Here is a 17038-nt window from a genome sequence, read left to right as displayed (position 1 = left end):
AGGAAGGGATTGCAGGGTTAGCCTGGCAAGCACCTTGTTCATTTGCAATCTGGCAGGGCTCAGAGTGGTGGGGTTGGCTCATCTCACCCAGCCAGGATCTGCTTCACAAGGGGCAGTTTGGATTTAAGGTAATGGGACGTTTCATGATAGCTGACACCCCAGTGTCAGGCATGCTGACGTCCTTGTCTCTGCTGGGAATAAATACAGCCAGGTCCTGTGAACCTCCGCTTTGGAAGTAGCATGTTCTGCCCTGGTCCTGGGAGGTGGCCTGCAGGAGGCCGGTGCATTGTATCTGATTGTGTTGACAGGTGAAACTGTTTCTCTTCAGTTGGGTGGAGGCTGCTGCTTAATAAACCTTCCTTTGGATGAACCTTCCTTTCCATGTCTTGGCTCCATCACTGAGGCTACCTCCAAAGAGGATTCTGCGTTGGACAACTGGAGTTGACTTGTTTCAGGCCAGGGGGTAGCTGCTTCTACCATCTAATCCAGAAAGGCTCGGAGCACCCCTCCCCTGGAGCCTGAGGGTCTGCACAATGAAAGCTACCCCAGAGGCTGAAGTCTGAATGGAGCGAGACTGGCAATGTCTGCTCAGGAGAAACCCCAGCTGTGTGCGGGAAGCTCAACTCCAAACAAGATCATGATTAGCTCTCTGCTTCCTCGAGGCTCAGAATTCATCAATAACCCTGACCTGCCAGCCCTGAGCTGAGCCCACAGCAACTGCTGGTAGTAAAGCTGCAGCGCTAACTCAGCGGTCCTGCCCTGACCAGGTCACTCCTGCTTTTCTTTAGGGTGGCTCCACCCTAAGGTCTCCTTTTAGCCCTACCCCAGTCTGCTGTGCCCAGTTTGTGGGCTCAGCACAGCAGCTGCAGTGGATTCCCCCATGCCCGCTCAGAGAAGCATCAGCCTAGAAAGAAAGCAAGCGAGAAACTGCTCCTTGGGCTGGGGTGGAGTCATGTCAGTTTATTTGTACAAGGTCACATATACCAAAGCAGGGGGGACATACAACAGGCATAGTGCTCCCCAGAGCCGTCACCGGGCAGGAGGAGGAACAGGAGCCGGGCCCTTGTCTGTAAAGCAGCAGTACCAGCTATCCCCTTGGGGTCCTGCTCCCCACTGGGAATGAGGGGGGGATGCCCAAGCCATGCTTCCTGCCCCCTATTCATGCAGGAGCTAGGCCCAGTTCCAGGCTGCTGCTCTGCCACGATCAGAGTCCTGGAGCAGGAAATCCCAGCCTGGCGTCTCGGAGCACCTGCCAAGAGCTGCAGCCCTAAACCGGGCCTAATCCACCTGAGCAGCAGGGCTAACGCCCAGCAGAACTAAGCTGGAGCAGAGTCAGACAGGGCCCTATGACAGCCATGTCCAATTAGCTCATGGGCAGGGCTAGGTCTGCAGAGGAGAGAGGTTCCCCGGTGCCTCACCCCATTGTCTGGAGGGGGCTCCTGGCTTTATGGACTTCGCCCTGAGCTCCCTGCCAGTGTCTCCTCCCAGCCTGCTCTCCCCACCCAGCACCAGGCAGCATGCCCTGTGTGAGGTCCCCGTAAGCCATGCTGCATTACACCTGACCCAGTCCCTGCCCGAGGTGCATGCGGCCAGGACAGAGAGCACAAGAACATGGCAGGAGACAGAGCCCAAGGGCGAAGGGGGTCCAGCGTGCCTGTCTGCTCCTGAGTGCAGAGCTGGTTTCTAGCCTCCAGGCTCCCTGTGCTGGGAGCTAGATGGGGCTGCCCTGGCCCCACCAAGACCCTATTGACAGATAAGGTGCTTGGGGAGGAAGCTGAGCCCCCTCCTCAAAGGGCATCGCTCAGGGGAGGACAGTGGAGTCCCTTTAGCTGGCAGGCCAGGGGTGGGACAGAAGAAACAGCAGCGAGAGAACGTGAAGCCACTAGGCCAGGCTGCCTCAGCCGGTACCTGTCCCCACCCCAGGCACTCCCCTTACTTTTTGAGGGCTCATCGGTTGCTCAGAGGCAGGGCAGAGTCCAAACACCAGAGCTAGAGTTTTTCCTCTGGAATATCAAGTCCACGCGCGGGCCGGTGGGCGTTTTCTCTCCCTGGCCAAGCACAAACAGGGATCTCAGCCCGTGTCCCCTGCAGCAGGGCAGGGGCAGCTCTGCTTGAGCTCAGCACTCCCATCCCAGCCACCTTCACTTAGGAGCAGAGGAAGTGCCGGAGCAGCTCAGCCCAGGGGCTCATCGAGCCTGGTATTCAGTCTCCATGAGAGGTGCTCCAGAGGGAGGAACAAGAAGTTCCCTAAGGAGCAGTGGTGGAATAAGTTCCCCTAGGGGAGGTTTCTCCTGAGTCCGAACTTGACTTGTCAAACCCATTGATGTGTCCTTAGCCAGCCACATACCCAATCCTGGGAGCTCAGCCTCAGCACTATCCTGTGGCAGAGAGTTCCCCAGGGCAGGGTTAGCCACTGCCATTGCCTCTCCGGTACTGCTATGCCAGAGACTCACGCTAACACTGGAGGAGGAGCTGGGGGTTGCTACCTCCCAGACCCAGATGCTCCTGCATGCTCCCAGCTCTGCTCCGCCTGGAGCGCCCATGACTGGGATTCTCCTTTTTCCCTGGCAGCTTGTGTGCACCTAGCCACTGCCTCTGGCTGATGTCACACCTGTGCAGCCAGGAACCGGCCCTGCCCCTCCCAGTGTCACAGCCATCCCCTGTTACAGGTGGACACAGGAGAGCCAGGGTCCCACGAGGAACTGGGAGTAGAACCCAGGCGTCCTGGCTCCCAGCCCCATGCTAGGATACTAGACAATGTTGCCTCTCATCCCACTGTCACCCAGTGCTGTGGCCCAGCATCTCAGGCAGGAAGCGGCAGGGTTTGCTCCCACCGAACTGGCTCAGCTCTCTGTCCCGGGGGAAGAAGCTGGATGGGTTTGAGGCAGAGAAGGGAGAGTCGGTGTGAGGGACAGCAAGGAGACCCCGGGATCTCTCACAGTGTCAGAGGCCTGTGCCTGGCCTACCGGCATCGAGCTCTCCTCCCCAGAAGCAGTGGGGGAGGGAGCCCAGCCCTGCTGCCCAGGGAACCACCATGGTAATAAATAAGTGTAAAAAGAGACCAATGCACCCTTTAAGCAAAGGAAAATCAGGGGGACAGTTACAACCAGCGACCCAACCAAATTAGCCACGCGCACCGGAGAGCAAAGGGGGCGGGGGACTGGGGGCGGGGGCAGCAGCGCCCCTTGCTGGCGTCCAACTGAACCTGATGTGCTGGTCCAGGCGAGCCCGCTGGCGGAAGAGTGGCCCATGTCCGCCCCGTCCCCCCCACTCTTTGGTCGTGCTGGGCGGGCGGCTAGCGGGACAGGGGTGTCTGTTTGAGGGAGATGAGCACCGAGCGCATCCTCGACACATCCTTCCATTGCTTGCTGCTCTTGGGGTTGAAGTCACACAGCTGGGCCACCTTCTCCCACTCTGTGCCGGGGTTTTCTTCCTTGGACTCCTTCAGGAAGGCTTCCTCCGAGGCCCTGGGGGAGACAGGTGGGAGAGATGTGGGGGTCAGTCTCTGAAGGAGAGGGGGCTGCTGGATCTCCCCTCCTGAGACCAGGGAGGTTCCTGTTTCCCAGTGGGTAGGACCCAGGGGCTGCTAGGCACCACACCTGCACTCCCACCTGGTTCACCCCCATCTCCTCTCCCACGATCAGGCAACACCCCCTCCTTCTGGGACACAGAGTCCTGGCTGGGCCATTCCAGAGCAAGCGCTTGGGGCTGCAGAACTAGGAGAGACAGAGAACAGGAGATCCGGGGGCCCCAGCCAGCTGCTCCCAAGAGAAACTAGCCACCCGCCCCTTTGCTTTGGGGATATGGGGGATGTTGGTAGCCCAGTGTCACAAACAACAGCATCAGGAATGGCCTGGCCATTGTTATCCTACTGTCCTAGAGCCGCTGGGCTCAGCACAGCCAGCCTGCCTGTCTGAGCCTGAGGCCAGCCCAGCCCCAGTAAGAGGGAACGTCTGCTCTCTGGGCTGGGGAAACACCCCCCCACTCCCCCAGCCTGCAAACTATCCTCCCCCTCCAGCTGCTGGACTCATGCTCCCAGATCTCCAGGCCTGAGACAGCTGGTTCCTGGACCCTGGCTCCCAGCAGTGAGCGAGGCTCTTACACATCCAGACAGAGCCGTCTGCCTCACGTGAAGGGTGCCCCAGGTGCTGACCCTCGCTGCGCTCAGACTCCTTGGGCCCTGTGCTCACCTGGGACGTTGCCCAGCCGGCCCTGGGGAGGCAGGTGCAGCAATCTCCTCCCAGGGGCGTGAGCCTGGGGGGCAGATTCTTGATGGGTCATCTCCCCTCTTTCTATCTGCCTTAACAAGCATGATCCAGAGCCCCACTCATCTCTTGTGAATCTGCCAGTAGGACGTGCTCAGCTGGGTGCCGCCACCCTTGAGGCCGAGGGCCCCTGGGAACCCCTATTTGGGCAGCGAGTGTCTCTGGGGTTTGAAATCCCCACGCCCGCCTGGCTCCCCCAGGGCCCTCTAGGGAAAGGACACAGAGACAGCAAGAGGCACATACACATAGCCGATCACGTCGGCGTCCGGCTGCTGGTAAAATGCTTTGTCAGCAATCCTAGCGCGTGAGCAGGAGACAGAGCAGCCAGGCAGGCAAAGGGTTAGAGAGAGAGAGAGAGAGAGAGAGAGACAGGGTTAGTGTCCTTCCCCAGCGCGACGGGCAGGGAACCAGTTCCGATTCGCGAGTGACCCCGGAGCTGAGCAGACACCCGGCAGCAATGCAGGTACGCAGAAACCCCTCGGCGCGAGGCAGGCGGGAAATCGGACTGACTCAGTGCTGAGATGCCACAGCATCAGCACCACGGAAACCAGCATCTGGCAGCATCTGGCCAGGATGAGACCTTCTGGAGCAAGGCAGACAGAACACCTCTCAGAGGAGTAGGGGTCTGACCCTATTTTCTGACAAAGTTCCCCACCACCCCTCTGCTGAGCTCCAGCCCACGGGTGGCTGCATTTCACCAGGAGACTGTGAGCTATTATTGACAGTGACTGTTGCTGGCATGGGGCACTGTGGATCTGGCTTTAGGGGGACTCTGGGTGGACCAATCCCCAGCACCTCCTCTGGCTGCACACAGCTCAGCTGAGCGACAGGCTCCCTGCATCACCGGCCGGCCCCGCCACGCCATCCCCCGCAATACCTGTTGTTAACTCGGTTCTTCTCCATCTGCTCGTTCTGACGCACGTTCCACTCCTCCAGGTCCTTCTTGGCCTTTTCGCGCCATTCCTGCTCCGTCACCTTCGAAGCAGCATCTAGAGCACAGCAGGACAGACGGTCAGCAGGCAGCCAGACACACAGCAGGCTCTGCTGCAGGGGGAGCCCCACCCAGGCTGGGTCAGCTCACTCCCTTGGTAGGAGAACAGAGGCAGACAGGGCTGTATAGGCAGCAGGGTCCTGTCAGAGACTCTGTCCAGGGGGAATCCCCACATCCCAAGGGGGCAGATGCTCCTGTCACAAGACCACCCTGCTCCTCCAGCACAAGGTGGCAGGAGCTTCCCATCCTCCCAGCTAAATCGCATGCCCGCGGGGCTCTGCAGCCCCCAAGAACTAGGGCCCTTCCAGCCATGGCCACTGACTTGGCTTTCAGCGCCTGCGTGTGGCCCACTCTCTCCGTGCCCTCCCGCTGCAGAAGCCGAGTGGAGCGCGCAAGAGGAGGCTTCAGTGAGAGAGGTGTGCAGGCAGCATAGGAGCTGCGGCACCTACCCACACTTCCTGCTGGGGAAGCCTGAGCCTGCAGGGAGCCTGGCCTTTGGGTCGGCGCCCCAGCCAGGGTCAGGGAACTTGAGCCAGGGGCATTTGCTGGCGGGGAGGGGTAGACTGTCTCCCGGGATGCCTGGGAGCGTGGCAGTGGGTGTATGATCAATGCAGCAGGTAGATGAGGGCTGAAAGTGCCAGGAGCCCAGGCTCTCCGCAGCTGCTAGGGACAGAGGCAGGCAGGGTCTCTGTGCTGTGTGGAGGAGCCTCCCGCCCTGCCCACCCCACTCACCCAGCTCCTGCAACCGTTTCTTTTGCTCCTCCCGCCATTTGCGGATGCTCTCGGGCTCCTGGGTCAGCCTGTCAGCCCGGGCGATGGCTGCGTAGCCGTCCGTGGGGCCGTTGGATTCCTGCGGGACATAAGCACTCCCCCATGAAAAGCAGCCCTCTCCAGCACTCCCTGCCTGCCCTCAGGCCCTCCGCAAGCAGGGCGCAGCAAGGGCATGTGGTGGGGAGGAACCTCAGCGGGTGAACCCCTGCAGAGGGGTGAAGTGTGATGCCCCCCTCTGGACTGATAGTGATCAAACCTCCTCCCCACCAGTGCACACTGAGGAGCCCAGGAGGAAGAACTGAGGGGCTCAGTCTGTTCCCATATCCACAGCAAGGAGCCCACCCCCACGGCTGACCCCAAGCACCCCCTCAGCACAGAGCCAGGGGCCACTGAGGCCAGACGCCCTCCTCTCCAACAAGCCAGCTTGCCTGCACTAAGCTAGGTACCTAGCTGCCAGCCTGGCACCTTCTAACAGCATCAAACCTGTCCCACTGCCCAGCTCCTCAGGGCCCAGCATCTCCCACCCGCCTCCTGCCAAGTAGTCACTCACCGGCGCAACCCGATAGAACTTGCCATTCGCTGCCAACACGACTTTCATGTCTGTCCCCGTCACGCCCCCATCAGCTGCTGCTGCTCTGGGGAGGGGCTACGGGCTGCACCTTTGTGACATCATCCTAACAACTGACATCACGGGGCAGACGCAGCCGCCTGGCTAATGCGCCTGTGATGTCACAGTCATTCTGATAGGGCACCGTCCTGCTACTGATCCCTCCACTGCTTGGAGCCGGACGCCCCCCTACTTCTGGGTCCTAGTGTCATATTGCTGGCATCACCCCTGGTGTCCCGCCCTCACCGCCGAGTCCCCGGAGGGAGGGGCTGGGCCCAGTCACCGATAACGAGGGGTGTGATAGCTCTGGCCAGGGGAGTTGGGAAGAGCTGGTGCCTAAGGCTCAGTCCCACAGGGCCCGCAAGGTGGTGCTGTTCTGCCTCTAGATAGCATCAACCCCACCTTCCCCTCTCAGCGACTGCACAGAGATCAGGGGCAGATCCCTCTGCCAGCCCCACACACTGCAGGGCCCAGCGAGGGCCGTTCCTATAGAGGTCACGGGCAGATCCCTCTGCCAGCCCCACACACTGCAGGGCTCAGCGAGGGCCGTTCCTATAGAGGTCACGGGCAGATCCCTCTGCCAGCCCCACACACCTGCAGGGCCCAGCGAGGGCCGTTCCCCATCGCTGCTGGGTCAAAGGGGCTACACTTGGAAGGCAGCTACAGCTGGAGGGGAGGCTGCAGCTCCCTGTCCTGGAGCAGAGATGATTCTTTGGGCCCTGGAGCCTGTTGCTCATCCCTGAGCCCATCCTGGTGTGAGGAGGGGCCACTCGGACATCTGAGCAGAGCTCCGATTCAAAGCTCTCCCCTGTGAGGGCCAAGCACCGAAATCACTGGGCGATGCAGGTACTTAGCCCTGCTCAGGAGCAGGCCATGACATAGCACAGCCAGTCGAAGGTGCTCTCTGCCCCAACCCCTCCACGCCCCCAGCCCCTCCTTCCACTGAGCAAGGCTATTAGGGTGCAGCTCTCCTCTGAAATGCCCTGATCTAATTAAGTCCCTCCCTGTCTGATGGGATCATCCTTCCATGAAGCAAGCCCAGCGAACCCACGCACCCCACTGGCTAGCTACGTGGAGGGGTGAAATATTCCTCCCTGCCAGGAGCCACTACTCTCCCTCCACCCCACACAGCCAGGTCTGGGGAGGGGGCTGAGCACTCTGCCCGTGCAGACAGTGACTGAGACCTGGAGAGGGAGTCCTGGGAGGCATGTCCCTAGCAGATGCAAAGGGAGATGCTGCACATGCCCATGCCCCTGGGTGGGGATTGGCATTGTGACCGGAGGCCCCATGAGTCCAACACCAGTGGAACGTACTGTAGCGACAGGACCCCAGAGAGTGGCTGGGGCCCCTAAATCTCTGCGTTCGGGTCTCCTCTCGCTGGGATCTGTGGGGCTTGCCCTGACTTGTGCCAGCTGAAGTACGAGGAAAACCAGGCTGATAAACCAGCTGGGCTGCTCCAACTTGGAAAGGAGGTGTCACACGTCCCTCCCGGGTGCCATCATTTTCTACGAGCAGGAGCAAGAGGCTGGACCCCACTGCTGTCCCACTACCCTCCTCATCGCCTCTCGGCTCCAGCCTCTGCCGAGAGAGGCCATCCAGCTGCCCCGGGACAGCCGCAGCCCATTTAACGAAGAGACTGGGTGGGCTGGAGAAACACAAGGCCTTTGGGGAGGGTCTCTCTGGGTTTTCTGTCTCCCAATTCAGCTCCAACAGGCTGCCCCCAGCTTTAGACCCTTTGGTTGCTGCAGCTCCCCAGCTGGGGGACATCCCTCACTTGAGCACAGATCCAACAGGGGGAATAGGTGGGACTTTAATCCAGTCAGGAACCCACAGGACCCTGCTGCTCAGTCCAGTTCCGTCACCTCTAATGCCCTGGCACAGACAGACGGGCTGGCATGTCAAGGAAACAGGGCAGAGATGGAGCACCGGGCTCCCCCTTGCTCAGATACAGATGTGGGATGTTTCCATGAGCAGCACAGCAGCACCCGGGTGCAGAGGCAGGATGCCAGGGTCCAAGCAAACCCACTGGCTGACCGTCCCTAAGTGCAGGGCAGGGCGAAGGATCTGGCTCTCACCTGAAAGACATCTCCATTCACAGTGGCCCCCACGTCCTCAAAGTCAGCTGCATGGGAGGCAAGAGAGAAACATGTTACCCGGCTGTTAGCAGCACACGAGGGACCCACGATTGCTGCTTTCAGCTTGGCACAGAGAGCTGTGTGTGTTGGGGTGAGAGGGGAGTGAAGAGCTCATGGCTGGAAGAGCAGGGGGTCATGACTGAATGGCACTGGGAGAGCTATGGGGGGGAGCCCAGGGCCAGGATAGACGGGGGGCTGTGGGTCAGAAGTGAAGGGCATTGGCAGAACTGTGTGGGTGGAGCGCACAGGGCTAGGACAGCGGGGGGCTGTGGGTCAGAGCTGTGCAAAGGGAAGCTTGTGCAGCACCATCTCCCTGGCTCTAGTCCATGTTGGGGTCCCTCACTTTGCTGACAGTAATTCCCCTGGCTTCACTTCAGCTCATGCAAAAGGCAGCAGCCCCCTGCTCCCAGCACTGTGATCACATAATGCCCACCCGCCCTGCATCCTCCGGGCTGCCTAGGGAGAGGTGGCAGGATTTTAAGCTGCCACGTTGGGATTTAAAGACCTTGTAGCTGAGGGACCCGGCTCCAGCAGAGACATCCCTGAACCTCCTGCTGGTGGGAATCTGGAATCTCCAACCCCCTCGTTTGGGGGGCTCAGTGTTAGCCCCAGGGTGTGAGACTCCCCCTCTGTGGAGCATCCCCCTCCGCCTCTCCCCCCAGACATGTGTTTGAGGGGGTTCGGCTCAGGTCCTTAGGACACTTTTCCTGGTGCTTTATCTTATCCAGTGATCAGAGCAATTGCAGGGTTCTGCTCCCAAGCCGGGAGGCTGGCCAGGTTGAAGCACACTGATTGTTATTAAGACTATTATTAGTAACGACAAATATGCCCCCATCTTTCAAACATTCCAACCAAAGGCAAGGCCCCTCAGCTGCGAGGTCACACATGGGCACATGTGATTGGTCATTCAGAGGGGCAATCAGCTGAATCCCTCCAACCAGCTGCTGGGAATCCCAAACAGAGGCTGGACCATTTTGACTCCACTTTGTGGGTGCCGTGCCATCCCCAGGCAGGCAGGACAGAGCTTCCAAGAGAGGGGTCCCGGAGCCTTTGGCGGGGCCACCAGGGAGTCGGGACCACCAGGGAGTCAGCTGCTGAGGCTCCCAATGCCACATCTGGGGAAATGCTCCAACGGGGCAGAGCTGGGAGGAGCTCAGTTGGACCCCCATGTCCTGGATTCACACGGCCAATGCAGTCAGGCAAGGACCAGACCAGCCTTGGAGCTCACAGCTTCAGAGCTGGGAGGAGGGACATTGCTTACAGGCTGGGAACTGGAAGTTCTGGGTTCTACTCCAGCACAAGCATTGACGCCCTGTGACTGGGCAGGCCGCCTCCCTCTCTCCCTCTATAAAATGGGCAGAATTATCCACCCCCGCCCTCGCCCCTTCAGAGATCGGTCCCTGAGATGAGCGTGTTGGGCATGTTTGCCAGGCTTCCGGCTGTTAGGTTGTGGAATAAATATTACAGTAAAGAACTAAAGTTAGCTTTGGTTAAGAAAACATACACATTGTGAAGCAAGGCCCTGACTAGTTAGTAGAAAGAAGGCCTTGAAAATCACGAGTTATGAGGCCAGAAGGAATGGAGGAGGAAGGATGTCTAGTTCAAAAAGTAATTAATGAGATAAGGGACAGTTTCTACAAAGAAGGCCTCTGATCGGTAGGGGTGACTGCAGATGGTTTCAAATAAGACAACAAGAATCTGTCTTAAAAGGAGCCAACATGGACCTGCTCACCCCACATACCCGTGCTATCTTAAAAATAAAGGCTAGGTGAGTCCAGGTGGCATGCAAAAGCTGTTGGACAGCAGGTCGGAGGGGACGAGAGGAGGAGGAAAGACCTGGGGAGAAAGGAGGTTGTACATCCCATCTGGATTCAGTTTGAAAATTAGGGTGAAGTGTGAAGTATTTGTTGGCTCAAGTGGCAATGGCAGCACTGGTATAAAAAGAGTGATGAGTTTGAGGGTTCTTTGTCAGACCCTCACTCATTACGCTGGAGCACACCAGGATAAGGCCGCTTTCCCGAGGTCTGGCCCATCCATAAGTACACTGATGACGTGCTTCTGATCACATTGTGCTGTCTCGGCTACGACTGCTTATTTTTAGGCAGTCAGGCATGTTCTGAGCAACTTGTGTCTGGTAGTCTCCCATATTAATTATTTCTAATATTACTAATAATTCCAACAGAGGTGAAGGCTATTTGGGGCACAGGAGAGCCAGACTCCAGCCACTTTGAAGGCCTTAGAGGGGTAGTGGAGCACCGAGAAGAGTTCCCTGCCTCCACCTAGAGTGAGCTCTGGGTTCTCCCCAACGACATGCAGGCAGGCAGGGGCCTGCAGCTCAGTTGGACCCCCATGTCCTGGATTCACACAGCCAATGCAGTCAGGCAAGGACCAGACCAGCCTTGGAGCTCACAGCTTCAGCCCAGCTGAGCTAATGGCCTTAGGGGAGGCTACCCCAGGGAGAGACAGCATGACACAGGGGCCTGAGGAAGCAGACTTCAACCTTCCACCCTGCCAGCTGCTCCAGCCCCAGCAGGGCCTTAGATCCCTCTCTGTTGCTGTTTCCCACCCCTGCACAGCCGCACCCTCCCTTCTCCTCCACCCCCTCACACTCTTGCACACACACACACACACTAAGTAGGTGGCTACACCCAATCCCGTGGCTTGCTGGGTCTTGTCTGGCAGCATTTCCAGCTGCTACTCCCAATGCCTCCCTGGGCCCTGAATCTGGCTCTGCTGTGAACTCCACGGACCTGTCCCTACACTGGGCTAGAGGAGAGCCAGGCCTGCGACCTTCCAAGCCCTGATGTGCTCATGTCGCATGTGACAAGCCAACCGCCCCCTTCACAAGCCCACCCCGCAGCCAGCATGAGGGACCCCTTATTGCCTGAATGAGCCACAGAGACTTAGCCTCCTCTCCTTTGTAGAGGGATCATGGCAGGGCAGAGCTGGGGCAGCTCGCCTTTGGCCTGCTGCTGCCTGAGATCAGCCCAGCCCTATAGGGCAGGAGTTCCCGGGGCACGTCACACTGAGAAGTGGCCGCTGTGTCCTGATCTTTAGTAAGCAGCACTGGGAAAGGAAAGCCCAAAGTGAGCAGCACCAGCCCTTCCCAGGGATCCCTGATCCAGGGGCAGCCATGCTGACCATTGAACTCCAGGGTAACAACATCTGTGCTCAGCCCCTGCTAGACGTATAGAAGGGACCTGGGAACCCTACTCCTCGGGCAGGCGGTGAGCCCATTCCACCCACTGCAGAGCGGGGAACGGAACCACTGGGGCCACACGCCGTGCCCAGCCCCAGGGGGGGGAGCATTCCCCACCCCCAGCGGGGTCACACGCCATGCCCAGCCCCACGGGGGGAGGGAGCATTGTCCAGCCCCACTGGGGCCACACGCCGTGCCCAGCCCCACGGGGGGAGGGAGCATTCCCCACCCCCACTGGGGTCACACGCCGTGTCCAGCCCCACGGGGGGAGGGAGCATTCCCCACCCCCACTGGGGCCACACGCCGTGTCCAGCCCCACGGGGGGAGGGAGCATTCCCCACCCCCGCTGGGGTCACACGCCGTGTCCAGCCCCACGGGGGGAGGGAGCATTCCCCACCCCCGCTGGGGTCACACGCCGTGTCCAGCCCCACGGGGGGAGGGAGCATTCCCCACCCCCGCTGGGGTCACACGCCGTGTCCAGCCCCACGGGGGGAGGGAGCATTCCCCACCCCCGCTGGGGTCACACGCCGTGTCCAGCCCCACGGGGGGAGGGAGCATTCCCCACCCCCACTGGGGCCACACGCCGTGCCCAGCCCCCGGGGGGAGGGAGCATTCCCCACCCCCGCTGGGGTCACACGCCGTGTCCAGCCCCACGGGGGGAGGGAGCATTCCCCACCCCCGCTGGGGTCACACGCCGTGTCCAGCCCCACGGGGGGAGGGAGCATTCCCCACCCCCGCTGGGGTCACACGCCGTGTCCAGCCCCATGGGGAGGGAGCATTCCCCACCCCCGCTGGGGCCACACGCCTGCCCAGCCCCACGGGGGGAGGGAGCATTCCCCACCCCACTGGGGTCACACGCCGTGCCCAGCCCCACGGGGGGAGGGAGCATTCCCCACCCCGCTGGGGTCACACGCCGTGCCCAGCCCCACGGGGGGAGGGAGCATTCCCCACCCCGCTGGGGTCACACGCCGTGCCCAGCCCCACGGGGGGAGGGAGCATTCCCCACCCCGCTGGGGCCACACTCCTGCCCAGCCCCATGGGGAGGGAGCATTCCCCACCCCCAGCGGGGGGCCCAGGCCGGACCCAGCCCGCCCCGTCCCCGCACTCACCCCCCACGTCCGGGGCCTGCCCCGGGCCCCCGTCGGCCGCCCCGAAGCCCTCGTCGTTCTCGATGCCGGCGATCTCGCTCTCCTGCTGGGCCAGGAAGGCGGCGGCGGGGTCCTCCTCCGGGGCGCCGCTCTCCGACGACGAGAAGAAGCCGAAGTCGTCGGCCATGGTGGCCCCGCCGCGCAGCGCACGGAGCCGGGGACGGACGGGGCGGTCACTGCGGGCGGAGCCTGGCGGCGGGCGGGGCGGGGGCGCGGGGCCCCCCGGGGGGGGGGCCCGGGCGGCTCCGGGGCGGAGCAGAGGGGAGCGGGGGGCCGGGCTCGCCCCCTAAGGCGGGACCCTTCGCGGCGCGGGGCCGCGGCGAGCCCAGGCGGGCGCGAAGGGGGTGCTGCCGGGCTCCGAGCCCCGAGCCCGGGGGTCCCCGGCTACCTGCCGCTGACCCCCGCGGGTGCCCCAGCTCCCCAGGGCGAGCAGCCTCGCACACCCCTGCCTGCCCCCCCGGCGGGGCGGGGCGCTGCTCCCTGAACCCGCACCCGGGGCGGAGGGGGGAGGAAGAGGCACCCATCCAGCGGTGGCACTTAGCAGCCCCCCCGCCGAGCGCCCCCAGGCCCTGGGCTTTCCTTGAGCCCCGGGCTTGTCCCCGTGTAAGCTCCTTGGGGCAGGGCCCTTCTCTGCAAAGCCCTGGACACAGCCGGGGCGCTGTACACATGATGAACAAGCCGGTATTCCTGCAGGGAGCCCCGTGGCTGGGCACATTTGGAAATAGAATAAGGGGCCCAGCAGAGCATGTGCAGCAAGAAACAGACCTGCGTTTACCTGCTCAGACCTGCACAGGGGTCAGTTTGTTCCCTTATTCTAAATTTGGCCCAGCACCTTTTAAATTTCTTGGGACAGTATTGACCCCTCTCAGGATTTCTATGGGAAGTGCTCACCTTGAGCCACAGCTGGTCAGTGCAGAGACAAGCAGGCACCATGAGGCATTATAGTTACCAAACATGGAAACCCTGCCCTTCTCCCCCTTTGGGTACCCAGAAAGTGCGTGTGTGTAGGATACCCCCGTCCACATCAGCCCTGCCAGTCCAGAATGGCTCTGGGATGTTTCTGGAGTGTGCAGCCAGGGTTGTTCTTGGGAGTCTGCCCATAATCTCAGTTTCTCCCAAGCCCCCTGCTTTGAAAATTCCTCACATTTGCTAACCCTGAGGCTGCAAAGAGTCCAGCCGAGGACACCAGTTTGCAGAGCTGTAAGGGAGTGTAGTGGAGGGGGACAATTGCCCACCATCTGGTGCCTTTTGTTACTGGTGTGAAGGGGAGGTGATATGTGTATGTACGGGGGGGGTCTGTGCCATTAGGGTGGCGGGAGATGGTGTGGGGACGTGAATTCAGGGTTCTGACATCTCCCTCTGCAGCCCCTGGTGCTGAGCACAGTCAGGCCTGGGGCCTGGGGCCTGACCGATGTATGTCTCAGGAGGTGGGAGGAGGGCTGCCCGGGCCCAGGAGAATGCAGCCCAGGGTGCAGAGAGCTGGCCCATCCGTGGCCCGTGCAGCCCAGCAGCCCAGCCCGTTGTGCCCGCATGGGGCTGAGGCTGAAGGCCCGGGGCCAGGCTGTGGCCGGAGGCCAGATTCGAACCCGGCGGTCCCCGCCGCGACCGCGGCCTTCGGGCATCTCCGGACAGCTTCGTGCCAAGTTCGGGAACGGCCGCTGGTTGGTCACGTGGCACCTGTGCCAGGGTTCGGGTATTTCCGGACAATCCCGAGTGAGGTTCGGGCATCTCCGGATGGCGCTCGGCCGTTTCCGGCTGGGCCAGGGAAGCGGCCGTTGGCAAGGGGTCCGGCTCTCCCCGGAGCGGCTGCCCGCCGCGCCAGGGCGGAAGTGCGGCGGCGTGGCACGTCAGTTCCGGAGAGTGACGGAGCGGCGGGTCAGAGGCGGCGGCAAAATGGCGGCGCCTGAGGAGCGGGAGCTGACGGCGGAGCAGACCGAGCGGCTGCTGCAGTTCCAGGTGCCGGCCCGGGGGGAGCCGGGCCCGGGGCCCCGCAGCGGCCCGGCGCGGGAGCGGTGTGAGGGGGCCGGGCCAAGCCGGCCTCGACTTCCCCGGCGGGGCCTCGGGGGCCCCGGGCGCTCGCGGAGCCGGGCCCCGCCCCAGAGCGCCCGCGCCGGCCGCGGGGCTGAGCAGGACCCGGGGCGGGGACCGTACGGACCCGGGGCCCCCGCCGCTGTGCGGCCCTCGGGACGGGGCCGTCGGCTGCGCCCGCGCCGAGCCCCGCAGCGAGCAGGTGCATTGCTCGCCCCGCCCCCGCCCCCCGGTGCTCTGGCCGGTTCGCCACGCGGCGGGCGCCGTGGACCCTCCTGGGGGCTTACAGGCGCTGGGGGCTCTGAGTAGCAGCGTTCGTGCACACGGGACGTGAGCTGTGAGCGAGTCAGTGCACCTGCCCGCGGGGCGGTCTTCACAGACTGCCCCAGCCTCTTGAATTACACGCCCTGGGAAATTCCTTGCGTGCTTGCCAGTCCGGAGTGGGAAGCTTTCAGTGCGGGGGGGGGGGGACGAAGCGGGCAGTTTCTCATTCTCTTTGTCAAATAAGTTTCCAACCTCCTAGTTTTGAAGGTCCGTAGATTTTTAAGGCTAGAAGGGACCCCTGTGATAATTTTCAGAGTAGCAGCCGCGTTAGTCTGTCTTCGCAAAAAGAACAGGAGGACTTGTGGCACCTTAGAGACGAACCAATTTATTTGAGCATGAGCTTTCGCGAGCTACAGCTCACTTCATCGGATGCATCCATGATACATTCATGCAGCCGATGAAGTGAGCTGTAGCTCGCGAAAGTTTATGCTTCAGATAAATTGGTTCGTCTCTAAGGTGCCACTAATACTCCTTTTCTCCTTGTGATAATGTCATCTGACCTGGATAACATAGGCCATAGAACTTCAGCCAGTAATCAACCACAAATTTTGTTTGTGGATGTTGAGTACAACTATTTAGATGTTAGCTGTGGTTTTTCCACATACCTCATAACATTTGCGTGGCTAAAAAGCATATATTGGAGATGTGACCCCATGAGTGCTTTGCAAAGCAAGCATGACCCAGATGTAGGTGAACATGATGGGGGAAGTGGTGGTCAGGAAACCACATTGGCAAACATGCATCCGATGAAGTGAGCGGTAGCTCATGAAAGCTTATGCTCAAATAAATTAGTTAGTCTCTAAGGTGCCACAAGTCCTCCTTTTCTTTTTGAGGAAAGAGACAGTCAAACAGCAGAGGCAGGAGACTATCTTGGAAAGAATTGAGCCCATCCCTGTGTAGCTTGCAAGGTCCACATGGACTCTTGTCATTGATCAGTTCTTAAATGTTTATAAAAACCTAAGGAAGTTCTTAATTAAAAAAAAAATTAACCTGAAGTTAAGGTTAAAAGGATCTATTATACATGGACTGTTTGTTACTTTAAATAAGACTGCGGTCTGCATAACAGCTGTATAAATTAAAAAGGTAATTAAAGTCTTTAAGGTCAGTGATGAAATGAAACCAGGTGATGGAGGGATAATGTTTTTCAACTTTTGGTTGTTTTCATGATTCCCTTATGAAAGGAGGGCAGAGTTAAGGTGGTTTGAGTTAACTCTGAATTTGTGTACTTACAAGTATCTGGGATTTTTTTTTTTTAAAGGGGGAACTTTAACTTGGAATTTCCAGGCTCATTAACGTGTTTGTTAAGAAAATTCATAGTTCTTTTCAAGGGTTTGTTTTTTCAAGAAGTGATTCTTACAACTTTAATTTCAGTTTGTTATGGAAAAATAGCTTCTATTTTAAGTCAAACATAAATATTAAGTCCTTTTGTATCCTTGAATTGTCCTGTCCAATACTGTGTGAGCAAACAAAAGGTTCTTAATTTGGTTTTGGTCAATGGCTGTCTTTAGGGACATCTGTAGAAAGAAGCTGGATATGAGTAGGTTTGGGAAATCCAGACAGAGATGCAGTC

The 17038-nt window shown here is 60.0% G+C and overlaps 2 protein-coding genes across 6 annotated transcripts in view; one reads left to right on the top strand and one right to left on the bottom strand.

Annotated features, from left to right (window-relative positions):
- Window positions 1-934: 934 nt before the first annotated feature.
- On the bottom strand, window positions 935-13305 carry CLTB (clathrin light chain B). Of its 2 annotated transcripts, XM_073355170.1 has the most exons (6): window positions 13078-13304; window positions 8710-8756; window positions 5989-6106; window positions 5143-5254; window positions 4509-4562; window positions 935-3467 (listed from the first exon to the last, which is right to left on the bottom strand). In XM_073355170.1, exons 1-6 carry the CDS (start codon window positions 13241-13243, stop codon window positions 3296-3298), a joined length of 669 nt encoding a protein of 222 aa, XP_073211271.1. In that variant the 5' UTR covers window positions 13244-13304; the 3' UTR covers window positions 935-3295. The 2 variants fall into 2 exon arrangements, with proteins under 2 accessions (XP_073211271.1, XP_073211272.1); XM_073355171.1 differs by lacking the exon at window positions 4509-4562 and having other exon boundaries at window positions 13078-13305.
- A 295-nt stretch (window positions 13306-13600) lies between these two features.
- The window catches only part of FAF2 (Fas associated factor family member 2), a 31683-nt gene continuing 28245 nt past the window's right edge, over window positions 13601-17038 (top strand). Inside the window, exon 1 of one of the 4 annotated variants that reach the window (XM_073355148.1) lies at window positions 13601-13911. In XM_073355148.1, the coding sequence (XP_073211249.1) occupies window positions 13783-13911 (129 nt within the window). In that variant the 5' untranslated portion in view covers window positions 13601-13782. Of the gene's footprint in view, window positions 13912-14631; window positions 15073-17038 lie in introns of those variants that run through there. The other 3 variants (XM_073355143.1, XM_073355147.1, XM_073355146.1) reach the window with 3 other exon arrangements.

Source organism: Lepidochelys kempii, chromosome 8 (assembly GCF_965140265.1).
Source record: "Lepidochelys kempii isolate rLepKem1 chromosome 8, rLepKem1.hap2, whole genome shotgun sequence".
Taxonomy (NCBI): Eukaryota; Metazoa; Chordata; order Testudines; family Cheloniidae; genus Lepidochelys; species Lepidochelys kempii.
The sequence above is the reverse complement of the archived record's forward strand: the minus strand, read 5'-3'. Positions and strand labels throughout refer to the sequence as shown.